We start from the raw sequence: 11308 nt of genomic DNA, 5'->3' as shown, positions 1-11308 counted from the left end.
AAAAAAAAAAAAAAAAAAAAGTCCCTCTCTAGCTCCTAAGGTAAAGGCTATGGGGCTGAATGCTTGTGTCCCCCAAATTTCATAGGTTGAAGTCCTAATCCCTAAGGTGATGGTACTGGGAGGTGATTAAGTCATGAGGGTAGAGCCTTATAAAGGGGGCGGGTGAAGTTGGGGGGAAGAACACCAGCCCACAACCTTTTCACCATTCAAGGACAGAAAGAAGGCTCTGCTTAGGAGCCAGACACCAGTCCTCAAGGGCCTGGATCCCAGACTTCCCAGCCTCCAGAACTGTGAGCAATACATTTCTGTTTAGAAGCCACCCGGTTTACGGTAGTGTGAATTGTTACATCTGCCTGAGTAGACTATGACGTCTGCTGCTGTCTCACTTCCTAAATTGCCTTTGGTTTCACCTTATTGTATGTCCTTGGAAGTGCTAGAAAAGTGCATATCCCAAGGGCAAAGATTTGTAGCCTGCCTGTCCCTGGTCTGCAGAGTCTTATGTTCTCTCGTGCTACAAAGAGGCCCCAGAGGCCCGAGAAGAAGATGGAAAGAAGGAATGAGTCAGTCATCCAAGAAGTCTTTATTTTCCCACCTGGTTACTGTTCTGGAGTTTGTATCCTCAGCTCTGAGATGGGGCTGGGGTGACAGTGCCAGGGAGGGCCTGTGGGGCTGGGCTGTTGCTTCCCTACAGGCTGGCTCTGAGCGCAGGGGAGGATCAGGCACTTGAGAGCCCCCCGCCTCGCCTCATTGGCGTAGAGTCGTGCCTCTCACGGGGTTCAGGGGAGGTGGAGGTGCGGGCGAGTCCACCCCAGGCCTGTAAGGAGGGAGGAGCTCCTCCGTAAGGCCAAGCAGAAGCATTAGGGAAATCATCCTGTTTCAGCACTGCATGTTCTTCAGGAGAGAAGTCCTGAGTGAGGAAGCCCAGCTGTTCTCCAGATCCAGCTCCTTAGGGTTTCCACAGAGAGCTGGTAGCAACCAAGGCAGCTCTCAGGGGTGGCGTGCCAGGTGATGCGGCATCTCACCTTCATCCCCATCTCAGGATGGGCAGCCAGTATCAGATTCAAGGAGGACAAATCCTGAGGTGTGGAGTTCAGTCCTGAGATAGACCTGAGGTGCCCTGGAAATTGTGTTGATGCCGAGATGGATGAGGGGCTTTAGCTCTTTGGGGTAGATGGTGAGGGGTCCCAATTCGGTCCAGCCTCCATGTTCTCATGGATGGTTATGACCCTGATTGTTTTTGGAAACAACCAAGCTCTCCAGGCGTACTCAGCAAATGCAGGGTAGAGAGGGCCGTGGCCCGCCGTGGTTGGTTTTCTAAAACCAGACTGAGCACTTTGCCTCCGCTTCTCCCCTTGCCTCCTTCTTTCTTTTCTTTCTTTTGAGATGGAGTTTCACTCTTGTCACCCAGGCTGGAGTACAGTGGTGTGATCTCGGCTCACTGCAACCTCCGCCTCCCAGGTTCAAGTGATTCTCCTGCCTCAGCCTCCTGAGTAGCTGGGATTACAGGCACTTACCACCACGCCAGGCTAATTTTTTGTAATCACCTGACCTCAGGTGATCCGCCCGCCTTGGCCTCCCAAAGTGCTGGGATTAAAGGCGTGAGCCACCACGCCCAGCCCCCTCTTTCTTTTGTCTTCCTGCGTACCCAGGGCATTATCTGAGCCATAGAAGCAGAACAGAGACTGCTGAGAGCCTCCCTAAGAGTCATTGGTGGGAGTGGCCAGCAACCACAGAGGCAGGAGCAGCCCTCTTTGCCTCCGAGTAGCCTCGAATGTTCCCTCTTCCAGATTTCAGCTGCCACCTGGTCACTTCTGTAGCCTACTCTCAGACACATGGGTGGAGGCAAGGGTAATCTCAGTCCTTGTTCTTTCTTTTGATCGTGGGTCTCCAGCCCTTCTGATGTGTGGTCAGGGAGCAGAGTCTCTGCTAGGATGTTGAAACTTGGAGATCAGGACCAGACTTTTCCCCACTCTTGCATCTGACCTGTGCTTGGGCAGGGCCTCGGTGGATGATCTTGGAATCACCCTTTTGTCAGTCCCAGGAAGGGGATACAGCTGCAATGGCTTCTAGAAACTTCTCTTATTGCTTTTCCCTTATGGCAGCTAAGCACTTAATGTTCATGTTATAGAAGAGGAAACTAAAGCTCACAAAGAGTGTCGTAGGGAAGACCAGGACACCTGGGCTTCCTGTCTTTAAGTTCAGAGAGACATTGGAGGTTCCCCTACTGTCCTTCTGGGGCCAACAGAGGAAGCAGAGGAGTGGCCAGTGGTGAAGACCTGGAATCTGGCCCCTTGTCCTTGCTGATGCTGCTTCCTGTGACTGCAAGCGCCGCTAAGGAGGCACTCCTTTCCCATACTCACCCATAGGGTACTCCCAGGTCACTCGGCCCACTTTCCCCAGACCCACCTTCCCAGGCTTGAGGGAGGCGGGCACCTGGGCCGTTAGAGGGTGGCAAGGGTCAGGGGCTGGCTTCCTCCGGCAGCTGGCCTGCATACAGGGCCAGAGTGTGGTGCAGGAACTGGTACTGCTCTGCCGTCTGGATCATCCCCCCTCTGCAAGGAGAAACACACAGACCATGAGTGAAGGAAGGTCAGGGTGCTAGCTGAACAGCTTCAGCCAAACATCCTCGTGGTCCTACTGGGAAAGTCCTGACTTTCTCAAAGAAATGCCAACTCCTCTACCTATATTCATCTTTCCTTTTCTTTTCTTTTTTTGACATGAAGTCTCACTCTGTTGCCCAGGCTGTAGTGTAGTGATATGATCTCAGCTCACTGCAACCTCCGCCTCCTGGGTTCAAGTGATTCTCCTGCCTCAATCTCCTGAGTAGCTGGGATTACAGGCATGTGCCACCATGCCCAGCTAATTTTTGTGTTTTTAGTAGAGATGGGATTTCACCATGTTGCCCAGGGTGGTCTTGAACTCCTGACCTCAAGTGATCTGCCCGTCTCAGCCTCCCAAAGTGCTGGGATGACAGACATGAGCCACCTATATTCATCTTTTCTACTTGCTGCTCCTCCTTGCTGCCCCTCAGATCTGCTTTGAGAGAAGTCCTCTGCCCCTTACACGTGGCTTGGTGTGCTGAGGGTGATGCCCCATGTTGACACTTGGTCTTCCCTAATCCACTCAGCTCCTGGGACAAAACCAGACCTCTGAAGCCCTAGGGGTCAGGCCAGGAATACTCCTGAGCCTCAAATTTCCTTCGGTTTTTTTTTTTTTTTTTTTTTTTGACAGAGTTTTGCTCTTGTGGCCCAGGCTGGAGAGCAGTGGCACGATTTCAGCTCAATGCAACGTCTGCCTCCCAGGTTCAAGTGATTCTCCTGCCTCAGTCACCCAAGTATCTGGGATTACAGGCATGTGCCACCACGTCTGGCTAATTTTTTGTATTTTTAGTAGAGACGGGGTTTCTCCATGTTGGTCAGGCTGGTTTCAAACTCCCGACCTCAGGTGATCAGCCTGCCTCTGCCCTCCAAAGTGCTGGGATTACAGGTGTGAGCCACGGCACCCAGCAACTTAATTCATCTTTCCTTTCTTTCTTTTTTTTTTTTTTCAGATGGAGTCTCACTCTGTCACCAGGTTGGGGTGCAGTGGCATCATGTTGGCTCATTACAACCTCCGCCTCCCAGGTTAAAGGGAATCTCCTGCCTCAGCCTCCTGAGTAGCTGGGATTACAGGTGCATGCCACCATACCCACCTAATTTTTGTATTTTTAGTGGAGACGGTGTTTCACCATCCTGGTCAGGCTGGTCTTGAACTCCTGACCTCGTGACCTGCCCGCCTGAACCTCCGAAAGTGCTGGGACTACAGGCATGAGCCACCGCACCCAGCAAGTTTCTTTCTATCCAATAATGTTAAAAGTAAAAATAATGATCCTACACACTTGTATAGTAGTTTTCATTTCCAAAACACTTTCATATAAGTAAATTCATTTCTTACAACAGTTTTCTGGGGGAAGGAGCCATTATCTCTTTCTAAATAAAGAAGTAGGGGCCGAGCATGGTGGCTTAAGCTTGAAATCCCAGCACTTTGTGAAGCCAAGGTGGCATTATTGAGCCCAGGACTTCAAGACTAGTCTGGGCAACATAGTAAGACCCTATCTCTATTATTGAAAAAAAGAAGAAGAAAGAAAGAAAGAAAAAGAAATGGGGGCTCGGAGAAATCTAGTGACATCTCAGTGAGACAGAAGTCCGAATCTGAACACTGGCTCTGTCTCCACCTGGTGAGCTTCTTTGCACCACTTGCTGCTGCCTCGTATCTTGGATTAAACACACCCCACGTGCTAACTTTCCTCTGAGTATGGAACTTGGGGGTAAGATTGAATGCCCAGGGTAAATCCATAGAGTGACATGTTTAATTCCAGGTCTCCAAGCCAACATTCCAGATAGAAATTCTTTTTGTTTGTTTGTTTGAGTCTCGCTCTGTTGCCCAGGCTGGAGTACAATGGCACAAGCTTGGCTCACTGCAACCTTCACCTCCTGGGTTCAAGCGACTGTCCTGCCTCAGCCTCTCGAGTAGCAGGGATTACAGGTGCCTGCCACCGCGTCCAGCTAATTTTTGTATTTTTAGTAGAGATGGAATTTCACCATGTTGGCCAGGCTCGTCTTGAACTCCTGACCTCAGGTGATCCACCTGCCTCAGCCTCTCAAAGTGCTGGATTACAGGCGTGAGCCATCGTGCCTAGTCATCCAGATAGATATTTTTTCCTGGTTGCTAGTTGCAAAATAAACAGCTCTAAGCAGAAAAGGTTTCTTCCTTTCTTGCAGGAGTGCTTGATGGTGATGGATCGAGCAGGGCTCTGGGGTCCAGAGGCACCGATGCCCCCCGTTAACGTTGTTTGCCTTGTTTCCATCCACAGACCCACCTGTCTAGCCGCAGTTGGCACACAATGCCCAGAATGTCCACTTCCCCTCGGGCCTTCAGCTGTTGACAGCCAATTCTTGTGGCGATGAAGCAGCCCGTCCGGCCAATCCCTGCACTGGATATAGCCAGGGAGGAGACAGGGAGGTCATGGGAGACAGGGAATATGGGAGCCAGGGCCCCAAACTGCGGAGAAAGAAATGGGACCTGCGGGTACTGTGTTTTGGGGATAGGGCTCTGGAGATGGGGGAAGGTAGCAGTACTCCAGATTCCAGTCCCCTTGGGGACCCTGCTGGAGGCAGGTTGTAACTGGCCCAGAAGGAGTTTACATTTCTTACCTGCCTCACTGTAAGCCTGTCCTAACAGGGGCCTGTCCTGGTCCCTGTGGACGTTTTGACGATTTCCCTTCTGCTGAGAGGCTACAGCGGTTTCCAACGGACAGTTCCCCACTTGTGAACGTGCTGACCCTCGAGCCCTCCTTATCTAACCTTGACTTTGTCTCAGCCCAGACTTATCTTTTTTTTTTTTTAGATGGAGACTTTGTCTGTCACCCAGGCTGGAGTGCAGTGGTGTGATCTCGGCTCACTGCAACCTCCACCTCCCTGGTTCAATCAATTCCCCTGCCTCAGCCTCCCTAGTAGCTGGGATTACAGGCGTGTGCCACCACGCATGGCTAATTTTTTTGCATTTTTAGTGGACAAGGTTTCACCATGTTGGTCAGGCTGGCCTCCAGCTCCTGACCCTGTGATCCGCCCACCTGAGCCTCTCAAAATGCTGGGATTACAGGCGTGAGCCACAGCCCCCCGCCCCGTCAGACTCATCTTTCACATAGCCCACGCCCAGCCCTTCTGTTTCCCACCTCGGCGCCCTCCCACAGCCTTCTCTCTGCTCTGCTCTCCTCCACCATGCCCTCTCTTCATTTTGAAATAAAGAGGCTCCCAGGGCTCCCCTTCCTCTTGTGTGACCGCTAATGAACTCCCAGCATGTCTCAGTGCTGCCTGTGGGTGGGCTGGGAGGCCCCTCTGCCGTGCTTTTGCCTCTGTGCTCTGCTTTCTTTAGGATATGCACTTCCAAATGGCTTCTTTCTTTAGTCTTGTCCCCCACGACACCCTCTCACTTCACCCAATCCATTTTTCACACTGTAGCCAAAGTGTTCTTTTAAAATGGCAAATCCAAGCGTCTCAGCCAGTCCTACAAGGTTCCTCATCATCTAACCTTCACTGGCCTTCCAAACCCATCTCTCATCATTACCCCACAGATAACCTCTGGGCCTGGCCCATAACCCTGCCCCCAGCAGTTATCCATTTTCACATTTCTTCTCTGGGCTTTAGCATACGCTGTTCCACCCGCCTGGAATGTGTTCCCTTCCCTCCCTTAACTTGGCTAATTCACCTTTCAAGTCTTAGCTTGGCTTAGATGGCCTTTCTCTTGGAAAACCTTCTTTGGTCAAAGTCTGGCTTAGGAGACTTGGTTCTATGCCCTCATAATATCCCCATCACGTCTCTCATCACGTTGTGTGGTATTTAATTGTTTAATCTGCCTTCTTTTTGTTTTTGAGATGGAATCTTGCTCTGTTGCCCAGACTGCAGTGCAGTGGTGTGGTCTCGGCTCACTGCAACCTCCACCTCCCAGATTTAAGCGATTCTCCTGCCTCAGCCTCCCAAGTAGCTGGAATTACAGGCGTGTGCCACCATGCTTGGCTAATTTTTAGTAGATACGGGGTTTCACCATGTTGGCCAGGCTGGTCTCGAACTCCTGACCTCAGGTGATCCACCTGCCCCTGCCTCCCCGGTGCTGGGATTACAGGTGTGAGCTACTGTGCCTGGCCTAATCTGGCTTCTTTCTCACCAGCCTTTAAACCTGTCTGGGAAGAAAGCAAGTTGCTTTGTTCACAGCTGTCTCTCTAGCATCTAACACTGTGCCTGACAATAATAGGTTTTCTTTTCTTTTTTTTTTTTTGAGATGGAGTCTCGCTCTATCACCCAGGCTGGAGTGCAGGGGTGCCATCTCTGTTCACCTCCACCTCCAAGGTTCAACCTCTGCCTCCAGGGTTCAAGCAATTCTCTTGCCTCAGCCTCCTGAGTAGCTGAGATTACAAGTGTGCACAACCACGCCTGGCTAATTTTTGTATATTTTGGTAGAGATGGGATTTCACCATGTTGGCCAGGCTGGTCTCAAACTCCTAATCTCACGTGATCTGCCCTACTTGGCCTCCCAAAGTACTGGGATAATAGGTGTGAGCCACCAGGCCTGGCCAATAATCGGTTTTCAATACATATTTGTTGAATGAGTAAATGAATTCCCCAACAGCTGGAATCCTGTTTATGTCCTCCTGCAGCTGACTGGGACCTTCCTGATATTCCATCCCCCCTGTGGATGGGGCCTGGGTGTCCAGCCCAGATGTCTGGGTTCTGCATGAAGGAGGTGAAAAGAATAGAGCCCTTGCTGAATGGCCTTGCGAGTCATGTCCAAGTAAGAACTAGGCTTACCTGATGCTTTTCTGCTCAGACCCTTCCCCAGGAGAGACCCAGGGGCCAGGGGAGGGGCGCGCAGTACCCAGGCTGCAGTGGGAGGGAGGCCACGCACCTGCAGTGGACCACGATGGGCCCCGGGCGGGCGGCTGCCTCGGGGCTCTCCTCCACCTCTGCCACTAGGCGCAGCAGGGGCCCAGCTGATTCTGGTGTCTGATGGTCGGGCCAGGCCGAGAAGAGGATGTGCTTTACTGACCGGCACTCTTCCTGGTACTAGGTTGGAGACAAGGCATGGGAACCAGGGTCAGGGTGGAGGGCACTGTCTACCTTCTTCTCTGGTGCCTGAGGAGGGCAAGGGCTGGAATTACCCTATGGGGGTGGGCAGGGGTCATCTACTCAAAGCAGGCTAGGTGGCGATTTTCCCACTCATCATTCTCCACCACTTCCCCCTCCAAAATGCTGGGAAGGAGCATTGTCCTGGGAGAGATCCAAGTCTGTCTCAAGTCCTGGCTCTGCTTCTAATAAGCACACGACTTTGGGCAAGTCCCTTAATGTCATTTTCGTCATGGAAAATGGGGACAGTGTTATCTTACTGGTTTACTTGCCAGGATGTTTGGAGGAGAATGAATTGATGGAGAAATGCTTTCAAAACTATAAAACAACAGAAAATAATAGAAGGCATTTTAAAAGCCCCTATGTACATGTTTTTCCACATCTCTTTCTTTCTTTTTTTTTTTTAATTATTTTTATTTTTAGAGATGGGGTTTCACCACGTTGGCCAGACTGGTCTCAAACTCCTGATCTCAGGTGATCTGCCCACCTCAGCCTCCCAAAGTGCTGGGACTACAGCCACTGCTCCCTGCCTTTTTTTTTTTTTTTTTTTTTTTTTTTTTTTTTTTTTTTTTTTTTTTTTTTTTTTTTTTTAAGACAGAGTCTCACTCCATCACCCAGGCTAGAGTGCAGTGGCATGATCTCAGCTCACTGCAACCTCCGCCTCCTGGGTTCAAGTGACTACCCTGTCTTAGCCCCCCAGGTAGCTATAATTTTTACTAGAGATGAGGTTTCACCATGTTGGCCAGGCTGGTCTCGAACTCCTGACCTCATGATCCGCCCACCTCAGCCTCCCAAAGTGCTGGGATTACAGACGTGAGCCACCACGCCCGGCCTTCCACGTCTCCTTCAACCTTCTCGCCTTCCCTCGGCATGACTCCTGGATCCTGCCTCTCCTCGCCTGACCATTCACACAGATGGGTGGTACTTCCTGGTGGTTCCTATTTGGCTTGTTGGCTTTGCCCTATTAGACTAGAGGCTGAGGACAGTGCTCAAGTTTCTCTTTCTTCTATAGATGTAGGTTTAAGATGGTTTAGATGAGCAAGCCCTTGGCTCTTAGCGAAGAGCCGGCCTGAGTTCAGAGATGTTGTGGGAGGCCCAACTTCCCACTGGGCCTGGCCCCAGGGGTGGTACCTGGATGGTGAGCTGCCGCACAGTGTATTCTGGGCACTCTTTCATGTCCTGGATGCGGATCTGGAAGGGTCCATAGGCTTCCTCTTCTGTGGGCCAGTAGTGGACACATTTCTAGGAGAGAGGGAGCTGGGAGTCAGAAGAGGGTCAGCTGGAACAGGGGAATGGGGCAGCAGAGAGGGGCTGGTGTCTCCTCCCCATCTTCCACCCCAACTGGGTGGGTGGTCATCAACAGGGGGCCTGGCTCTTCTGAGCTTGATACCTGCAGTCAGAGTGCTCACTCTATCCCATATTTTGGCCATGGACAGCCTTCCTAGGTCTATCTCAGGGAACTTTCTGAGAGGTGTGGGCTGGGGCTGGATTCCAGGGAAGGCTCTGGTCCTGAGCTGCTGTGGGTGGCGGTTGGGGGGTGGGGTGAGCATAGCACTTTCTGGATTCATCAAGAACTGTGGCTCTGCTCCTACCTCCTTGCCCTCTCGGAGCTGAGTGAGCATGACAATGAGAGACACTTCCTCTTGCCACACCATCTCCCAGAAGTCCGACACAGTGTTGGGCATGGGGCCCTGGGTGGCAATGTAGACCTTCTCCTTCCCGTCATAGCCCTGGGGAGGTGGAAGCACAGGGGAAGGGGTGGGGAGCAGTGAGAGCAGAGCTCTGGGGAGATCCTGGATGCCCCAGGTGCTGGGGTCAGCCTGAAGCTGTGAACACATGTGTAGGCACACACGTGCATGAACACGCACATTCAGAAGCCACATGGTGGAAAGGATTCAGGTTCTGGAGTAAGGATCAGATCCCTGTTCTTCAGTTTCCTGGCTGTTCCACTATGAGCCAGTTACTTAGCCTCTGTAAGCCTCAGTTGTATCAGCTGCAAATTGGGCATAATAATGTCTATCATAATACAGAGTGGATTAAATTCAGTAAGATATATTGAGAGTCTAGCTGATAGCAAGTGTTCTGCAGATGTTTGTTCCCTTCCTCCCCTGCTGCTTTCTTCTAGCATAAAATAGCTAAACAGTGTCTAATATTTGTTCAGTGACAGTTTCACATTAACTTGTTACTTTTCTATAAAAGTAACAGCAAAATGCAGCACACTCTCCCTAACCTGATTTTCTCACCTTCAGGATCCTCAGCTTCCTGCTCCTCAAATGATGGTGAAATCCTGACTACAGTTGATTTGGTATTGGCTGGCAAATGGAACATCATATGTCCCCACGGCTTCCCGAGCTAAGAGGTTTATCGCCTCCCTGCACCCCTGACTGCTGTCTTACCCACATTGAGCCACTAGAGAGCACTGCTTTTACATCTCCTTTGGGCCCACAGCAGCGAGAAGCTGGCGTGGAGCACCTACCTGGCCCAGAGCTTCCTATATCTTGATGTCAATCAACCTCCTTCACATAAGAGGGACTACTTGAAGGACACTTAGGTAAGAGGGGAGGGATGTCCCATTAGTGCTGGCATCACCTATGCAGGTCTCGGGAGCTGTGAGCTCTCAAGCAGCTGGAGATTGGGCTCAACAATGCTAACTTCCTGCTAAGTCTAGAGGGTGCATGGGAGGGCTGATGGGGAGATTAGGGAGACTCGGTGGTCTCTCCAAATATTTTTAACACCTGCTCCGTTTCTAGGTTGGTGAATTGGGGCCTGTTCAGTGCCAGCCCAGCTTGGTAGGTCTATGACAGAGGTGAGCTGGAGCAGGGAGGGTGGGAAATGCAGGCACCTGATCCACCAGCCACGGCTGGAAGATATTCTCAGATGTCTGAGAGTTCCCCCATCCCCCGCCCACCACTGCAGCAGACCACTTACTCGGATGTAGTTGGCATTGATGTAGTCTCCGTCCTCCTGGCTCTGTGCCCGGCCTAGACAGACACGGCTCTGGGGATCTAGGAAATAAAAATCAGCAGAGGTCAGAGGTCAAAAGGTAACCAACTAACACAGACTCCAGCAGGGGCAGAAGGAGGAGAGTTCCTGTGCTCATCAAGTCACGGCGCCTTGTGTATAGCAGGTGGCCTGATACCCCACTGAAACCATTGTTGTTTTTTTTTTTGAGACGGAGTTTCGCTCTTGTTGCCCAGGCGGGAGTGCAATGGTGCGATCTCGGCTCACCGCAACCTCCGCCTCCTGGGTTCAGGCAATTCTCCTGCCTCAGCCTCCTGAGTAGCTGGGATTACAGGCATGCGCCACCATGCCCAGCTGATTTTTTGTATTTTTAGTAGAGATGGGGTTTCACTATGTTGACCAGGATGGTCTCGATCTCTTGACCTCGTGATCCACCCGCCTCCGCCTCCCAAAGTGCTGGGATTACAGGCGTGAGCCACCGCGCCCGGCCACCATTGTTGTTTTTAAAGACAGGGTCTCACTCTGTTGCCTAGGCCGGCGTGCAGTGATGCAATCACAGCTTACTGCAACCTCTAACTCCTGGGCTCAAGTGATACTTCTTTCCACGTAGCTGGGACTACAGGCACATGCCACCACACCTGGCTAATTCATTCATTCATTCATTCATTCATTCATTTACGTTTTTTTTT

General features: G+C 51.3%; 1 protein-coding gene across 7 annotated transcripts in view; it reads right to left on the bottom strand.

Moving 5' to 3' along the window:
- Positions 1-1514: 1514 nt before the first annotated feature.
- Positions 1515-11308, bottom strand: part of PTPN7 (protein tyrosine phosphatase non-receptor type 7) — a 15983-nt gene continuing 6189 nt past the window's right edge. For 5 of the 7 annotated variants that reach the window (XM_037735417.1, XM_017520107.2, XM_037735415.1 and 2 more), the window contains exons 5-10: positions 10587-10663; positions 9251-9388; positions 8790-8900; positions 7441-7598; positions 4859-4972; positions 1515-2552 (exon numbers count right to left, since the gene is read on the bottom strand). In XM_037735417.1, the coding sequence (XP_037591345.1) occupies positions 2459-2552; positions 4859-4972; positions 7441-7598; positions 8790-8900; positions 9251-9388; positions 10587-10663 (692 nt within the window). In that variant the 3' untranslated portion in view covers positions 1515-2458. The remainder of the gene's footprint in view (positions 2553-4858; positions 4973-7440; positions 7599-8789; positions 8901-9250; positions 9389-10586; positions 10664-11308) is intronic. The other 2 variants (XM_017520109.2, XM_017520108.2) reach the window with 2 other exon arrangements.

The sequence above is a fragment of the Cebus imitator genome, unplaced genomic scaffold (assembly GCF_001604975.1).
Source record: "Cebus imitator isolate Cc_AM_T3 unplaced genomic scaffold, Cebus_imitator-1.0 Scaffold802, whole genome shotgun sequence".
Classification (NCBI taxonomy): Eukaryota; Metazoa; Chordata; class Mammalia; order Primates; family Cebidae; genus Cebus; species Cebus imitator.
This window is presented reverse-complemented; position numbering and strand designations above follow the sequence as displayed.